This window comes from Homalodisca vitripennis, chromosome X (genome assembly GCF_021130785.1).
Source record: "Homalodisca vitripennis isolate AUS2020 chromosome X, UT_GWSS_2.1, whole genome shotgun sequence".
In the NCBI taxonomy this organism is placed as follows: domain Eukaryota; kingdom Metazoa; phylum Arthropoda; class Insecta; order Hemiptera; family Cicadellidae; genus Homalodisca; species Homalodisca vitripennis.
In genome coordinates this window covers 95,414,356-95,433,492 of record NC_060215.1, presented here as the reverse complement: position 1 = coordinate 95,433,492, position 19,137 = coordinate 95,414,356, and the positions used below count along the sequence as shown (strand labels likewise).

General features: G+C 31.9%; 1 protein-coding gene across 2 annotated transcripts in view; it reads left to right on the top strand.

Moving 5' to 3' along the window:
• Positions 1-10,825, top strand: part of LOC124369671 (proline dehydrogenase 1, mitochondrial-like) — a 77,107-nt gene extending 66,282 nt beyond the window's left edge. For both annotated transcript variants that reach the window (XM_046827721.1, XM_046827722.1), the window contains 4 exons: positions 1,271-1,402; positions 3,526-3,725; positions 5,573-5,661; positions 8,479-10,825. In XM_046827721.1, coding sequence (XP_046683677.1) covers positions 1,271-1,402; positions 3,526-3,725; positions 5,573-5,661; positions 8,479-8,684 — 627 coding nt within the window. In that variant the 3' untranslated portion in view covers positions 8,685-10,825. The remainder of the gene's footprint in view (positions 1-1,270; positions 1,403-3,525; positions 3,726-5,572; positions 5,662-8,478) is intronic.
• Positions 10,826-19,137: the final 8,312 nt, after the last annotated feature.

Genomic DNA, 19,137 nt, shown 5'->3' with positions numbered 1-19,137 from the left:
TTAAGTATATTTGACCTCCAATAAACTTTTAATTTTTAAATTGATGCCAAGGTGTATAAACCAGAAATAAGACATACATTTATAGATGTGCTACCTGAAGTGTAGTTTAAGGTACACTTGGCAGCTAAGACTGCACTTTTGAATCTCAGCCAAGTTAGATCATACTCAAGGTAATTAAAATGCTTTGTAGTGACATTCATAAATAACACAGGGAAAGACTGTTTGATCCATTGGGGACTAAAATATTATTCTGCTGCTTGAGCTAGTCACCGCATTAATTTCAATATAAATGTAATTCTTTGGAATAAAATCATAAAAACTTTACCTAATTAGATACCTTGTTCAAAATTTCAGCAAAACGCTTATTGTCATGGTAACCAATAGATGAGATGTATATATTAAAAAAATGGAAAGTGTATATATGTATTAGAAAAATTAATTAAATACAATGCCCCATAATCACCATATTTTCCATATAAAACAAAAAGGTTATTTTAATTAAAAATTTAAAAAATTGTATCACTCTAATTCTCTGTTTAATATTTAAAAATAAAAAACAGCAAAACTCATAATTTGCTGATTTTTTTCTTGTCTTATTCCAAACACTGTTGTTAGAATTCTCGTTTTCAGAAATTCTATCCAGTTGTTAAAATATGATTCCTAGACCCTACAAAGTATATTGTCACGTAGTCAAGCAGGAGACAATAAAACTACAGGAAGAGTCTGTTGTCGAATGACTTTCAAACCAAATTTTATTGGAGATAATCTTGCCTATAGCTTTCAATGGGTTAAAATATTGAATAATAACAACAGAGATAATCTTCTAAAGTTTGTCTGAAGTATGTATCAGCATAAAATGCTGTACAAAATTACAAAAGCGGTTTAAATCTATTTTTAGTGTTAGGACGTAAATTTCATGAATAGAAAATAGTAAGATTGTCTTCATCAATAGTTTGAGGTTGTATTTGGAAATTCATATATTTAATCTCCAGCTTCAAGTGTGAGTTGGTCATGAGGTACTTTTTAATTTACGATCCAATGACTACCGCTTTTCCTTAATCACATGTCCTTGTGTACAATGGACATTTGTAGAGGTTTATAGAGGATTAAGAGATGAGTTAGTATATTGTAAGCAAGACAGTAGTATTAACATTTTTCAAGGCTGGATTTTAAACTTAATTATCACTAACCATAGCATCTCAGGCCTATAATTGACTATTTATGTGCTGTATTTATAGATGCAGTGTTAAGAGGCTATTACAAATTTCAGGCAATCGTGTTTAATACATACCAGTGCTACTTGAAGGAAGCCATTAATGAAGTAACTACTGATTTGGAACAAGCTCAAAGACAGAACTTTTATTTTGGTGCAAAATTGGTCCGAGGCGCATACATTGATCAGGTTTGTCACTTTGTTTTATTTAGTGTGTATGCTGTTCATGACTTATGTTTAAACTTTATCGTTCGAAAACAGTTTTTATGCATTGTAAAAAATAAGGTAATGATAGTTATAACAATTAGGAGTCAATTATGATTAAAATAAATGTGAAATAAACCCATATACAATAAACTAATGGAGTTGTACCTTCATTCGAAACAGTAAAATGGTATCTTTTAATTTTTAAAGTAATATTTATTTGTGTGATCTACTAGACAATTTTTTGAATGAATTATGTTTAAAATCATGAATAAATAAAGTATTATTTTATCTATCTAATCTATATGGGAGTGCCGATGGCCGAGCGGTCTAAGACGTTGGACTTTGAGTCTGAGTTAGTGATAGCGCAGGTTCGAATCCTGTCTGTGACCGTTGCACTTTTTATCAGTACCATTGACCTTGTACTGTATCGACTCTCCCCCTTATTCTGATTGATAAGATCCTCGCACAGGCCAGTGGCCCATGAGGACGGGCAGAATAAGGCATAAAAGGAAATCGGCTTCTCCTTTAAAAAAAAAAAATATTCTCTCTTGCGATTCTGGAACGACCGTCTCCTTGTAACCTGCCAGAGTTGTTTTTCTAAGAAGGTATGAAGTTGACGAACAATAGTCCATACCCATCTCAAAAATAGTTCCAAAACAGTTTTTGTTGAAACTTCATTGGCTTTGGCAAAGTCGAGTGGTGCCATCGGAGTGATTCTTGTTTTTTGGAATGAAACAGAAAACTCTTGTTTCGATGCCCTTAAATATAAAGACCTATTTGTCTTTGTTGCCTTCACATTGTTGCTCAACACACTTAACCTATTTTTGCTTGTAGTCCGTCATGAATGTTCACGGTACCTATAGGCGCACTCCTTCTGATAATCGGATATTTTTGGTAAAAATGTTCTCAATTGTGGAGTTGCAACTCTCAGGAAACCAAAGAGCGAGTTCATGAATTATGGTCGTCTGACACTCAAGCAGTGTGCTGTTAACATTTCAACAACTTAAACAGACGATCTTCCACTCTGCTCTTCATCGTGAATTTCTGTACAACCCATAGTGAACTTCCCTACACGATTGTATACATATTGAATAGATGTACACTTTTCTCCATAAACTTTGATTAATGGACCATGAATGTTTATTAGTTATTGGTCACCCTATCAAATGTGAATTTCACAAAGGTAGAGGAATCAGGAGTTCCATCTTGGATAGAGTGTTGATGACTGTGAGTGCGAGAGATCTCATTGCTGTCTGGGATCTTATTTTATGATTGCTTCTTGTAGAATGGTGTCTGCATTTAATTCAAATGTTTTAATGGTCATTACAAAATCAATTTTATAATTTTGCAGAATTTGTCATAAAATATAATTCTTTTAAAATGTCAACCTTGCAAAAATTCAATAGAATACATTTATAGGTATAATGTAACATTTCTACGTGTTTTTTGTATGTATAGGTCATATGAAACGTATTATGTTTAATAAAATGCATGAGATGTTTTTGCTAACATTCACATCAAACAAAACTACTTTCATATGAGCTAAAAATTTATCTTGGCAGATCTATCGGTTGATCTGCATGGGTCTTTTAGGCCATATACACAAAAACCCTAACACTCAGAAAATTGTGAAGATCTTTCTCAAAGGATTTCAATGTTTTGTTGGTATTAATGTGATCCCAATAAAAAAAGTTGATCCAAAATTTAAAAAAAGAGTATTTATGAAAAGTGACTTTTTGGGTACAAAAGTTTTACTGTATAAAAATAATTTACTAAATATCATGATTTCATTTTGAAGAATAGTTTCTTACAGTGCCACCAGAATTAGTTAAAGAACTAATTTTGTTTTCTTTTGATTGAGTAGATAAATCAAAATTGTTCAAATCACAGTCTTCATTGTTTTGTATCGTTTAAGGTTATAAACTCTTTTTTGAGTGGCTCTACAAATTTTTACATTTCAATTTAATGGACTTATTAATTAAGCCTGGAAAACTACTGTATGTACTGTTATTCATTTCCAGTGTAGTGAGGTAAGTTGCTAGAAACTTTTGAGTATGGTTTTGTCATAGGCTTTTAAATATGATGTTTAAATGTTCTATTTCTAGGAGAGAGCAAGAGCTGCTGCATTAGGCTATCCTGACCCCACTAACCCCACATACGAGGCTACGTCCGACATGTACCATCGCACATTCACTGAGTGTCTGAGGCGCATCAAGGCCCTCAAGGACAGAGGAGAGCCACCCCAGAAGATAGCCATCATGGTGGCCTCCCATAATGAGGACACTGTCAGATTCGCAATCGAAAAGTGTGTTTGTGACATTTGATTCATAAAGATAGTTTAAAAATTTATTCTTTTATTGAAACTTTTTAGTTGGTAGTTCATTGGTTGGTTGTAACTATTTGCTGATTCGTTTTCAGTTACAATTGGAAAACTTTTATCACCATTGTTAACCGTACAACTGGCAATCATTTCATGCTGTAGTGTCGGCCTGTTTTAGAGCTTCATGCAAGGTTTTTCAAAATTGTTTAAAAATTATAAAAAACTACAAATATATATATTTTTTTCAGAATTAAACAAAAAATAAGATTAAAATTTAAAGTAGGACATAAAAATTTGATTTAAAAGTATGTATCAAATTTCATCTAGTTTCATAAATACGTAAACTTTATACACATATATGAAAACATTATAAAGCTATAAAGCAAAAAGCGGTTATGCACATAAATTATTAAAATGTTGTACTTTTTTCCAAGGGAAAAGTGGTTGTCTCCGCATTTAATCTTAAAAGGACCTTTGCGCCTCCCTTACTTATGCTTATGCCCTCAAAATCTGAGGCTTTTACAGAAGCCAATCAGATTTGAAGGCTCCTGTTCTCTGATTTCATTGGGGCTGAGGACATATGCCCCTAGGAATATTTTCCTAATTGTATATATGGCAAGACAATTTAGCCATATGTGTTCCGCTGATTCTTTTGCTTCTCAACAGTCTTCATTCATCAGTCTAAGACATAAGGTGTTTTGTAAGGGGGCCATGTCCTGTTACATGTGAGCTTCCCTACTATCATTCTTATATCCTCCTTACATTTATCTAGGAGTAATGCCCACCATTTAACATAAGGAGAGATAAACATTTTTGATTGTCTTAAAATCCTATGGCTCTACTTCAGTTAAAGGATCCAATCCTCTTTCCCAAATTTTTACAAGAGCTTTGCTGTAGGAGAAAGCTACTCCGTAGCCCGGCTCTGGCCCTACTATAAGGGATTCCGTTCCTACTTTGGTGAGGGTATCCTTTTTTTTCATTTCCATGGCTCACACCCAACCAAGTGTAACTCTGTTCTTTGCCAGCCCCATGAGTGGTATGCTTTGCTAAAGCTAAGCCAATTTTTTATAAAGTGTGTTCTTTAAACCTTAAAACAAATCTACAAAATGTACCTTTCAGTTCAGGTATAGTAAGGTTAATCAAACATGGAGTCTCTATCGTGTCTAGCCAACAATAACCATTAACTAATACAACAACCATAAAAAAAATATACCACTTAGTGAATAACATTTTTGATTTGCCAATAAATAATATTAATATTTTTCAGTACCCACAAACAACCCATAATGTTGCAATTAATACCTGACCCAAACTAGAAATTGTACTTGCCCAATTTTAGTAATTTGAATTGAATTTTGAGAAAATATCTAGTAAATACCTACTTAGATTTGAGAAATTAAGTTTACTGGTAACTTTATATCTGAATTGTCTTTTTAATACCTGTTTAGTTCCTACTTAATTGAAATATAGATACCTACCTGGATGTAAGATTATTTTTATGAGTACCTCATTTATCGAACAGTATATATTAAATTTTTTGGTGTGAGCAAACCAATCAGGTTTACAATCCTAAAATAAGCACAGTTTAGAGTTAGTAACTAAGTAAGAAGGTAGGGGGGGGGGGTTGATAAGCCTGCATAAAGTAGGAGAAATTAATTACTTTGGGTTTTATGAGCTCACTTTCTTAGTCAAATACCAATCCACCAAAAAATCTATGTACCAAATGTCTTTTGTTTAGAAATGTTTCTTACTTGTGATTCAGTAATGGATTTTTAGAATATGTATTATGTAAATATACACCTTATACTGGATTATAAGGAAGAGTGTTGCAGGATGAAAGAGATCGGAGTGTCTCCAGAAGACAAGGTAATCTGTTTCGGCCAGCTCCTGGGTATGTGTGATTACATCACTTTCCCTCTTGGTAAGTTCTGTTGTTCAACTGTAATTTTCCTTATTTACAATTACAATTTGAATGGTTGATCAAATATTTCAGTTTGTTGCTGATTGAACATGTAAGGGGGACTGTTTGTGTAAAATTATTAGGCTAAAAGTTGTCTGTTTGACAGCAGGAAAGACAGTTATGAGTTACGATTGTTTGCCTATAGTCTATTTAATCCTTTGGAGACAAATTTCTGATATGGAGTCGGATGTGGATGCATGTTGACAAACTGTTAAAACTAATAAACATTCTTCAGAGCAATTGGTTATTTTCTTATATGTTACAGGTTCAAGTGATAGGGAAGGCTTCTTAGATCAAATACCATGCTTACCTATTTTGATATAAATTTTTTGTGAAAAATGTATTAAAATCAGTAAAAATTATAGGTAAGAAATTATGTAACAATACAAATTTCTGCCTATTAATAATTTGTCTTTAATCAAGAGCCGGTTGTAGAGAAACAAAATTGTTCTTAAGGAGCTAAAATAATGACGGAACAGCCGGTTCTTATGGTTATACTGTTATATTCAATTTAAGTGGAGTTCTAAATGAAAAGTATTACCCTACCTATTTTCAATAGAGACAGTTAATTGATTTATTATTTTATATTAATCAAGTAATATAGTTATTATTATTCAATATGCTAACTTCAAATTTTTGTATTAGATGAATTCAGAACTGTAAATGAAATAAAAATGTTTTTCAATTTGTACTGACAATTTTGTCTCAAATGACAAACATTATGGCCACCAACCAGATGAATATTAGTTCTGTGTTTAAAATTTGTTATTGACGGATGATTTGAAAGGATAGTAGGATTTTGGACATTGGCCATCGTTACAATGTTAGTGTGTTATACATCGTTTTAGTGTCATACTTTTTGTAACATGTAACAATGGAGAGTGTTAAAATTAAGCTTTAAAAACTTTTATTTACAGAGTTCTTAAAGAGGTTACCGGATTGTTGGAGGCAAAATTGGAAACTCTTTTTTAATCATATCAAACAGCCATTATATTATAAAACAATTGTAACAATTATACAAAAAAGGAAGAACTATTGATTGTTAGTTAAATAACAAACTCAATCATCTTTTTGCCTGCATAATGGGGGAGTGGTGTAGGGCCTCCCTCAATTTCGCAATGCAAATTCTTTCTTGTCCCATCAAGGCAGAACAATTTTTATTTTGCCCATATTTAAAGTAGTTATCATAAGTTTGTTTAATACAGTAGACTTCCTTTAATCTGGCCAACTCAGAACTAAACACTCGGCCAAACTAAAGAATGACGAAGTATTCTATGAATGTCAAATACCGCTCAATAATTACATATATTTTCATAAAAATCAAGTATTAAGATAGTTTGACTTTTCACGGCATATGCCATGCACTATGAAAATTAAATCAGACAGCTTATTTGGCCGGTAACAGAGTATAGAACGCCAAACAGTTACACGTAGGCTAAATAGATCTATGCATTGCTGCAAGATACCACCACCATAAAAAACTAGGATTTGTACAGCAACACAATTGGAATAAATGAACCAGTTCAAAAAAACTCTGGTAGATGTTTAAATATCTCAGTAAAAATATTAAACAGACAAGTAGAACTTTCGATTTCTGCCATAAACTGTCCTGCATTGAATGACTTAATTTTGTCATCAGACCAGCTGGACCATCCGAGGCCTGATGAAAAGGAATTTACTGTATATGTATTCCTATTTAATCTCAAGAATCTTTTATTGTTGTCCCAAACAAGAATCGTATTGTACAATTTTTAAAATTAGTTAAATTAGTGGTAACAGCATCAGGTAGGAGCCTATTAAAAAGTTTTACGCCTATGTCATGCCGTACCTGGCACAACTGGACATAGGGTAAAAATATATATTACAAAAACATTTGATTCACATCAAAAGTTATTTAAATGGATGGCAAAATGATGATTACAAGCAATCAGAAGAGAACATAGAAATTCCAAAAAACTAAAATTATAAACTTACGACATATACTAAACAACTCCTCTATTTGAGAAAAACCTTTGAACCCAAAAACTAAATATTTAATAAAAAGTGCGACCGAAAGAATGGTTTTCGAGAGAGATTTAAGCTAAACTTATTTAAGTTATAGTTTTAATTTGGATTGTCCTCTAACAACATGAGGTTCTTGCAAAAAGTGAATGATGGCTATTTGTCTAACATCTGGGAGGGTTCACTTACTTGTTCAATTGGTGGTGCTTCATCCGAGGCTTGACATCGAAAAATATAAAGTTATGCTCTTGGCTGGTCCTGGGACCCTCCCCACTTCTACTAATCTACTTGGCTGCTTATTGGTTAGTTTATATCTAATATGTACTAAATGCCCAATAAATAGTGATGTACAGAGTTAATAGCCTAGGATTGGTCCACGGTTTTGACTGGATTATTGTTCTACTTTTAGCATTATCTTCTACCCGCTTCCTTAAGGAAAACCACTGAGTTTTATTGCTCATGGGAACAAAGCTCTAGTTTACAAATTATTGATAAATAAATATTACATTGGTTTTGAAAAGATTTATAATAATTAATTGAATTGAAATTAAGTTAATTTTGGGGTACTGGGCAACAGCACTACACCCATGTAAATATAACTGTTCTGAGTTTTGCTTGACCTAAGATATTTGGGCATAGGCCACAGTGCTGTTTTGAACAATTCAATTTCAAGAGTTTTACTGGTTGGATATCATTGGACAGATTGAAGCGTAGGAAGGAGGAGCCTCATTAAAAAAAGCTACTAAATGGTGTTTTGTGACAAATTTTTGTGTTCAGGCCAGGCAGGTTACTCAGCCTACAAGTACATCCCCTACGGACCAGTAAACGAAGTCCTACCGTACCTGTCACGCCGTGCGCAGGAGAACAAGGGAGTGCTCAAGAAGATTCAGAAGGAAAAGAAATTACTGTTGACAGAGCTGGGACGACGTCTCGCCAAGGGCAAAATATTTTACAATCCAAAAGGAGAGTATCAACCTGTTTGAATATATCTGTCTTCTTCATTGGCTTAGAACAGATCCGTGGAATCTATTTGTTGTTGTTATTATTGTTAAATTAGCTCTTTAAACTATTTTTAAAATAAAGAAAACAAGTACCAGAGCAGTAGATTCCATTGAAATAGGTCCACGTAAAGATTAACATATTTTAATAAAAGTAACGGTTTTAGGTAAATTACGGCAATTGGCAGCCTTCTATTTTAAAAAAAATTTTAACTTCGAGTAAAAGTTCCTTTTATTTATTAATTTGTCGTTCAAAATTCGTGTTTTTGATTTATTTTTTTGATAGGATACACAAAATGTTGAATAGATATAACGACACTTTAAATTTACAGTCAAAAACTCAATGTTGTCCGAACAAAGTTTTGTGTTGTTGGACTTGTGAAACAAAATTTAAGTTGGGTTCAATGAGTACATTTAAAGTTTTGACTTCTTCTATGTAATTTGTTGAACTGTTATTTGATCAGAAATATGAATCAATAAAAAATTGTATAATTAACATATTTTAATTTTGTAAATAAACCTAAATTTAAAGGTTGTGCATTTTGAATAGCTTTACAGTACAATGTTTCATTGAAATATTATTGTAAAAAAAGAACATATGAAATGTTTAACAGAGCATGGAAATATGTAAAGCTGTCAAGAATATTTTAAATTGCCATAATGACTTGACAAAGGTTATAACTAAATAAGGTTAGTGATTTCAATTAGTGAAATTCTTCCTTATTCATGCACAAATTTGGACTCAAGGTCTTGCATTTAAAAATGTTACAACGTAAAAATTTATGAAGAATAACATTTCTTCTATAAATTAATAATAGGCTCTGTATTGTATTTAAACTAATCTCAAAGGCTTTATGATGTACAAACATATTAATAGACAATTCCAGAAATAATCAAGAACGATTTTGTTTCTCCATTGTGAACATTGTGGCTTTTTCATCAGTACCTTGATTATGCCTTTGATTGCTAAGTAAGATTATTGATTAGTTTTTATTTTTCAAACATTTAGGTATGTTACATACAGGGCATTAAGTAAACAAATGGGCATTAATAAAACCTATTAGGTCTAATAGCATTAAAAACTATAACAAATGACACATTTATAATCCTGTGTTAAAATATAAAAATTTAGCAACTAACATTATCAGTGAATGCATACAATGTTAAATTTCTAAGTTATATTCTAAGTCACTTTTGGACATTTGTTAGAAGTTAGACCTCACACCACCTAGGTCCTGTTGTGGAAACTACAGCTCACTTGTACCCCAAATGTTGCATGAGACTTCTTTTGCGTTCTAGTTATTACAGACCGACTGTGTTACAAGAGTTGCTTTGCACAAAATGTAAGACCGTTTTGTATTAATTTTAACAATGTGTACATTTTAAAACATGTCCGGAACGCTTTTTGATGCAACCAATCCAGCGACCATATCATAGTTAACATTCCAAGTAGTTTAGGATCCGAACTGTTATTATACATACGTATGTATTACACGTCCAGTCGTCAGAAGCAATACAAATAGTATTCCAACGTAGTATTCACCTTGTCAAATTTGCTGGGTGGTTGTATTCAATAGAGTGGTACATAACAGTAATATTGTATAATAAACAAATAATAATGAAGAAAGTATTCTTTTATTGTAAATAGGACAATGAATTGTATGTGGATGACAATATTTAGATACTACTTACTATTAAGACGTGATCAGTGTTCAGGAATCTCAATGAAATGTGCATGAATATCATTACGTTTTTAATTATTTTAACATATTATTAATTTTTTACTATAAAGAAACAACACATAATATAATCCATCAATAACTTTATATAATAATTTAATTTTATAAGACTAGTGAACATCTCAACACTTATTTTGTTGAAGGGTTGATATCTTTATACATTATTTTGTCTAGTCCTTCTTTCTTTTAACTTTCTTTAGTGACACTTATGAATCTCCGAATAGATAACAGTATTGTAATGTGATGTAATGTAGTGTAAGGTACATTATAAGTTAAGGGCCTGTGGTGTGGGGAATGTTTCACTGTAATATGATTCTATTTGATTGTAATAAATTGTGTACTTCAATCATCAATGGAGCTAAAATAAAGTGTCGTTACTATTTCTGAGTTTGTATTACATTATTTCTGTGTCAATAAACCCAGCTTTTTATGTTCACTCAAAACTTATAACACTACTAAATTTATTTGATGTTTTTTAACTCTTTCACTGCCAACGTCCAGTTTTCCTGATGTTTGCTAAAGTAATTATAAAATATATTAAAAGACACATTATGATCTATTTAAAGTGAGCTTCGCATTTAGAATTAAACACTTTATGAGTAGATAATCTTTTATAGAAAGAAATCAAAATATATGCACGAAAATACAGAAAGGGAGTTCATACGAAGTGTTATGTAGTGTAACTCCTATTAAGATATGGAATTCTAACTTGTGAAAATGTTAGTAATTTGAAAAAAAACTGTACTTTCTCAGTGTTTTATAAGTTTAATAAGTGCATTTTTAGTTTATAAATTTCCAGCACTTAATTTTTGTAAGTTCAGTATTTTTATTTACAAACTAAATGATTTACAATGCATAAAAATGCCAGCATAAATGTTATTTATAAAGTTATCTACATTATCTTTTCTTTATTGGTTCAGAAACATATTTTTATCGACCTAATTATTGTGGAAGAAAGATTCAGTAGGATTTCAATATAGTTTTTGAAGTCAAACTTAAAAAAGTATTAAACAATTAAATTAAAATAAAAATGTAAAAGATATAATTTTTTCAAGTTAATTAGCATTTTAATACTGTTTTTAACACTAAAGCATTTTTCAAAAACTTAAAAAAATAAATACTGAAATTTATAAACACAAAGAACCCATTTGATCAACATAGTAAAGTATTCATCTTTGTATAAGAGGTTAACATGCCGAACATCTCAAAATAGCTGATTTCATTTGATATTTGTGTGTTTATCTAACAAAAGTATTGTTTGTCAGAATCAACATTGAAATTGTTGTGTACTGAAATAAAATGTTTCACCATTGTGGTTGACCATCATTTTTAGGGTAGTGTAAACACAGTTGCCATACCAATTTATTATCAAGAAACCATAATATTCTTTCATGAATTAGAATTTTGTCAACTGTTATGTTTTCCTTTCATGGGTTATTGCCATTTCATGCCCCTCGCTCTTCAGAATAATTTCCCACTGAAAATTCACTCCATTTCATTCTAGCATCTCTAAGCTAAACATCTAGAAGTTTCATTATTTTAGAGTGTTAAATTTTTATTTGGGTTTGATCTGTATTTAGTGTATAAAATAACATTTTACATTGAGTGATAATTTATATTTGATTTATTATTATACTGCAATGAAAATTAAACAAACAATACAATCATACACAACAAGATAATGATTTTAAGCTGTTTGTAAGCATTCACCTTGACCTGTGCTACAGGACATTGATGGAAAAACAAAGACTGGGGAAACCTAAGAAGGGGTAGGATAATGATACACTAACCTTGACAGCAGCAAGATAAATTACAGATTACCGACATTGTTGAAACCTGTCAGTAAGAAGGACAGCGCATGGTGAATGGCATGGCAGAAAGGGGGATCTCTCCTGCAAGCATAACTTGAATCACCCTACTCAGTAAAGTCCATGCAGTTGTATACACAACTATAGTAAGTCAATAATAAAATTGTACATTCCAATGCTATCATTTATTTTTATGAATTTAACTGAAAAATATTTTGTAATAAATATAAAAGTTTTGAACTAACCAAAACAACATTCAAACCAACAATTGTGGTTTGAACAACAATTGTAATCTTGCTATATTAACAAGATGGAAACATGACAGGACAAAAGAAAAGATCGAATTATTCATAATTTTTAATTAAAACCTTCAATTTATTCAATGTCCATTAAATAACTACAAGTAAACATAGTGTTGTCATATTTTAAATAATTTATTCTACTGTTTCTTTTATCTTATTTCAAATAAGAGTATCAAATTGTTGTCACATAACCAATTTTGGAATTGTGGGCAGGAGGTCAAAGGGTATAAACAATCATCAAATTATATTAAAAATATAAGGCAGGTACTGAGTGAGAACAGTGTCAAAAACTTGTTCATGTTGTTTTGAACAGTGGTACAATACTACCTCAATACAACAGGAATGCAATACTAATCAAGAGATGGTAACATCTGAAATGAGTATGTAGAATCTATAAAACACTGCAATAAGATTGTTTTTGAGTGAAGCTAAGCTGTTGTGTTTGTTTATTAGTTAATATCTTTCATCACATCAAGTTTCATACAACAAACAAATCTATAACCATAAAATAAATATGACAAAAACATGAAATGCATTATAACAAGCAAATATATAAGACAGTTCTTTACAGGTTCTGTAAGTATGTTTTAAATTCTTCTGTACTGTTTTTTCCTGCAAGAGATAAACAATAAATTTAAACCCATGTATTATTATTCATTGTGCTTGTCCTCTCATTGCTGGAGTAACAAAACAGCTTCTTGACAAGCTTCAGTAAGACACTTTTTATCATCCAGCTTATAGCCCTATCTTCGCACCGAAAAACTACCACCTGTTCCCTGAACAGAAGAAGTGGCTAGAAGGACAGAACTTTCAAACAAAGAACGAGATGCAAGACACTGAAAACCCATCACAATCATTGGCAGTCACATTTTATGAAAGGAAGCTTGCTCACTGGTATAATGAATGCCTCATAAAAAATGTTAGCTATCAAAAAGTAGCCAAGGGTATATGCATCTTTTGGTAATAAACTTGTTTTGTTATTTGCATTAATTTTATTTCTGTACCCTACCGAGGGTTGAAGAATAGACAATGCTTATATTTCCTCTGTATTAGATTATTACTGACCACTGTATTACTAACTTGCAAATGTTAAGTTTAGCTCCATTTCATCTTGTGCATAATGCAGCATCTAAAATCTGACACTGTCACATACTTAACTTATGAAATCTGGAGTCTACGTCCATTTGGTGAGATAAACAAAATTGGTGCTGAAAAAGTTCAAAACGAGCTCTTTCCATCGTTTTGACATCAGTGACACATAGACTTCAAAATAGATCTGTCTGGTTTTCCCAGCAACCATTCAGTGTAATCTAAATTAAGAAATATTCTCATTGTCTCATCACGTCTACAGTTGAGTGCACTACAATGTTTAACGTATGATCCTAAAACACGGCAGAGCAATCGAGTATTCTACACACAACATAAGCTATGGTAGGACTTTTGGTGTAACATCATTAGAGATGATCGTGTTTGTTTATATCATGCATTCAAGCGGAAAAGTCAATAATAGTTCCTGCCATCAAACAACAAATACCTCAACACATTTGTCGGATCTAACCTGATGAATAATAACTGGAATGTCGATACAAAAGGCTATTTATCTTTATTTGAGAATAAAAATAAAATGAATAAGAATTTTTCAATACTTATCTTTAGCAACATATATTTAATCTTACTATTATTAACAAAATAATAAGATGTTGTCAATGGGATAGTGGGAAGGGGTGAAGCGGTGTGACGGGGGCCTGGCCGAATATCTTTTCCGGGACCCGCCAAAGATGTGTATGTCCTGCTTATGCTAAAAGATGGACTATGCTCCTAGATCTAAGCAAGAAGGAAAGGTAACTACTACTTGGGATGGTAGCAGGATGTACTCCTCTTCAGGAACAGTTGGATTTAAGCTAGACTGATGAAGGCAGAGTCAGAAGCAGAAGAATCAGCGGAGCTCATATGGCTGAACTGTCTTGCTACTTATAATGGGATAGAGGGAGAAATCTTTATTTTCAAAATCTTTAAGATTTGAAATGGTGTCAAGTGCAATAATAAATTAAAATGAAAAAAGTAAAATGTATACAACATCAGCAAGAAACACATTAAATTATTAGTAAATACAAAGATTCAGCTTATTTATTTGCAGTGAGTAATAGTCATCTACGTACATTATAGTATGGTAGAACAGTTCATTGAACATTGGAAGATTGTTTGTGAATAGGTATAAACAAAAGAGAGCCAAGAACTGACCCTCAAGTCACTGGTAAAATTAAAGATCTTTAAGTAACTGAACTTCCATGAACAATGTGTTTAAGTTCAACCAACTGACTGCAACCTTTTATGTAAGATCTAATTCATTTTTTAACTGTATGTTGAATACCCATAGCAGTTAGTTTTTTAAGAACGAAGTTGTGACTAAGACAGTAGAAAAAGCCTTACTTAAATCTATGAAAATACCAGATACAGTTTTCCTTCTTATAGAGGATCCAAAATAATATCAGCTGTTTCAACAGCTGTAATGATTGACTTTCTTTTCCTAAAACCATGTTTGAAACATCGTCTTTCTTTCCTTTTTTATGCAAAGGTATCACTACAGCAATTTTTAACTTTGTTGGAAAGTTAATTTAGGAGAGTCATTAGTATTATGTAAAAGAGGGATAGTAAGTTCATCTTTGCAGAATTTTAAAATCTTTGATGACAGTTAATCTATTCCTGTAGAACTTTTTGGTTTTAAGCCATCAATTACCTTGCCTATCTCTTCAGATGTTGAAGGAAAAACTGACATTATGGTACAAAGATTAGTACATTTTATATTTACTGTTTTAGTGTGGGGTGTTTGGCTATTTTGTAGGGTTTGTTCTACCACATTAGTGAAGTATTTATTGTAGTGACTGGCAATTTCAGTGGAATCTTCAGTTGTTTCATCTCCTACTTTTAGTGATGTTATATTTGAGCATTGTCTTTTAGGTTCCCTCTCACTATTAATTACTTCCCAAATTGCCTTGCTTTTATTATCTGATTTATTTATGTGATCAGTACTTGCCTGGTGCCGTAGAGTTTTAATTTTAAATTGTATTCCTTCTTTAAGGAAAAAGCTTGTTTTTATCAATGTCCATTCAACTTACACAATATTTTTGTTCTGCTTCTAAAACTCTGCACTTGAGTTATTGCACATCATTATTGTAACAAACTTTATTTGTTGTACAAGTGTTCTGACGAGCCAGTTTCAGTGAACAGGTATTGTAAAAACTAGTTGTTAAAATTGTAGTAAAATGGTTGCATTATACCGAAAGGTCGGTATAAAATGAATTACGTGGTGGACTTTTACTTGCTAAAAGAAAGAAATCGAAACTTCTTCTGGAAATAAAAGGTTTTTATTATAATAAAAATTAAACTAAAAATTTAACACTTCCAAGTTTTTTAATGATCAAAATAAAAATGAAATTAAAAGATATTTTCAAAAAGGATTTATTGAATTCAAATAAACTAAAATATATATCCTTTCACTCAAATTTAGATACTTCTAATAAATTTCTGCTCTCCTCACTTACTTGTTTGGTGCTTCGATATATTTATATATTACCATATATCGATTTGTTCTCACTTTACTTTATTGAGTATATTTTAACTTTATACTCTTACAACAAAAGGTTTTTTGAAAGTACTCGGTAAGCTTCAGTACAGTCAAGATACGTAAGTGTAGTCGTATAGGGCACAAGTCTTCGGTTCATAGGTTAACTCTGAACTGGTTGCTAGTCACAGTCTACTACCTTACCGAGCAAGCAGAAACCCGACAAACAGGTTACATATGTAGTAATGTTTGATTTAACTGACAAAAACAAGACGTCACCCCCGGTCTCCCCCAAGCCACGCGCTGCGGTCATGTGATTTGAGAGTACCGACGGTGAGCGAATACAGAATTAACAAATTTTGTACATTGTCTCACGGAGCCTGTTTTCCACGGGTAATTGCAGTAAAAAAAATAACAAAATATGCCCCCACTAGTTACTCTACTGTTAAAATCAGTACAGCATGCATCTTCAGTATTATCAGTGCATAGAACAGGCTCCCAGTTTTGAGTTGAAAGATACTTTTTAAGCAGTGTCAGATTTTCAAAATTGATGATTTGGTGATGTGATATGATGTTTTAAGTAGGTAAATATGTTAATGGTGCACAGTTGTCCTGTGTGATCTGAGATTCCAGTGTTTATCACTTTGACCTGGATCTCAGACAATTCCAGGTTTGTTACAAACAGCGTCAATAGAGGTAGCTGAGTCTTTGGAGATCCTAGTAGGTGAGAGATTTAATCTTGTCAAGCCATAAGCATTTAATAGTTCACTGAACAGTTGTGCTTCTGTGGAGTGAATAAGGTTGTCTACCTTGACATCTCCAACTACAACGATATGTTTTTTTGTCAGTGGCAAGATATCTAAGAGTTCTATTAAGATGTCAGGACCTTATTGTACATGTTCTGTACGTTTATAAGGTGATGATAAACTCCCACTATACAAAAGACCTTTTATTCGTTAGCACTAAATTCACAGCAGTTATTTCACATACCATTGGAATACTAATACTTTCCACATTCAGGCAATTAATGTCAATATTAACTCTAACATATTGCCACCTTTTCGAATTTATTCCCTACAAAACGCTGAAATTAAAGAATAATTAATTAGACAGGTATCCTTTATTTTGCCACCATCTTCTCCATGTTTCGTAAGAATCAATATATCAGGATCAATTGAGTCCAGTAAGTGATTTAATCTGTCAATTTTTCTCGCTAATTCTGCCTGTATTTTGATTAAATATTGTGAAAGGTTTAAAAGTCTCTTTTGAGTGTCTTATAAAAATGGATCTGAGTAGATGGGTTTGCCTGATAAGTTCAATTTATTGTTAAAGCTGGTTTGGCTTGTTCCACCTGTTTCCATATTTGTGTTCAGTTTTTTATGTAAGGTGGTTTGGCTGGTTCACCTGTGTCTATGGGGTTTTTCTCATAGACTTACTGTGAGTTGAAGAAGAATAGTGTCCTACCAAGTTAACTTTGTCGGATGAAATAACTTTTTCGGTGCATATATAATGATTTTAAAGGTCCTTATCAGAGTATTGTTGACTGCGTCATATCCATTTAGTAAGAGTATCCTCTTGTGGTGGAGCAATATATGTGATTGACTGTGTATGACATGAGATGGCAACAAGGCAGTGTTGTAGCGAGTTGTAGATGTCCTCATTATCGTTAGATGTTCTTATGATGACAATGTTTGGTGCCTGCTTATCTTGGTACTCATGAATGGTAGAAACATCATGGCCCAACTTTGAAAGTTGTAACTTTTCAGCTTATTTGAAAATCAGAATTTTTGTATCCTTTTTTGAAATTTGTAGAATATTCATAATAACTAGAGGATATTTTACAAGTTCTCTTTTTATTATGTTGTTTGTGGTCATGGCCTGAGAGTAATATTGGAATAATATGTTGGCAACAGTTGTTGTGTATCTATAGGAGTGACTGAGTTGCTGTGTTATCTTAGAGATCTTAGTAATGTCATGAAACTTAGTTTTGTAATTTGAGATCATATTCATATCATCAGAACTTCTTTTGCTCGAGAACGTTCAACTGCAAATAATATTGCACCTGAGTGTAATATAAGGGCTTTGTTAATAATGAAACGTTCATAGGTTCCTCCCTTTATCAAATGAGTGGTTGAATTGATTAAAAATGAGTGTATAGTTCTACAAAAATTGAGTTTTTATGAAATTCAGCATAATATGTGGTTAAGCGGTTTGTAAAATCTGCAGCTCCTTCTTTTGTGGGAACCCGTACCAGGTCACCTCCTCTAACATTCTGCAGGATTTTAGAGGAAAAGACTTTGTTTTGAACATTTAGCTCGTTAACTGATGAGTTCTGTGACTGATTTAATTTCTTATGTAGCTCCAGTTCCATGATTTACTTGTTTGGATCAGCATTTTTTGACATAAAAATATTTGGATTAGGGGTTTTATTACAATTTTAACTATGATTTGAAAAAATAGGGTTTTATTTTACTTTCATAAGTTGCCTTTTTTTATTTATTTGGTCTGCAAAATATTCTATTAGTTCTATGTTAGATTTAATTTTGTTTTCTAAAAATGATCTTTCTATGGTATATTCCTTTTTTAAGTCTTTAATTTTGATTAAGAGCTCCTCTGAATCTTTTAATTTATCCTCAAACTCAGACTGCTTATTACTATATTGAAGTTTTCAATCAAAAATTAATTGTTTGAACAAATAATTTTCTTTAAGCAGGAGATTACCAGCCTCTGCAGCTATTGTGAATGATATCTCAAATTTCTGTTCTTCCCACTCGTAAATTTAAGATGTTTCTGTTAAAATGGATTTATCCATTTTGTGTACATTGGACGCTGAATTTGTGTGGTTGAGATTAAGAGTTTTACAGGCTTCCTTTACAGCCTTTTGTAGTTCCAGATTTATTTGTTTGTTTTTGTAAAAATTATTTTCAAAGTCATCATTAAATCGAAAAAGGTCTTTTTTAGTACAAGTTGCAATTTGTTTCATACCATCAGAAACAACGAGGTATCTTATTTTTGTATTCAGTTTTT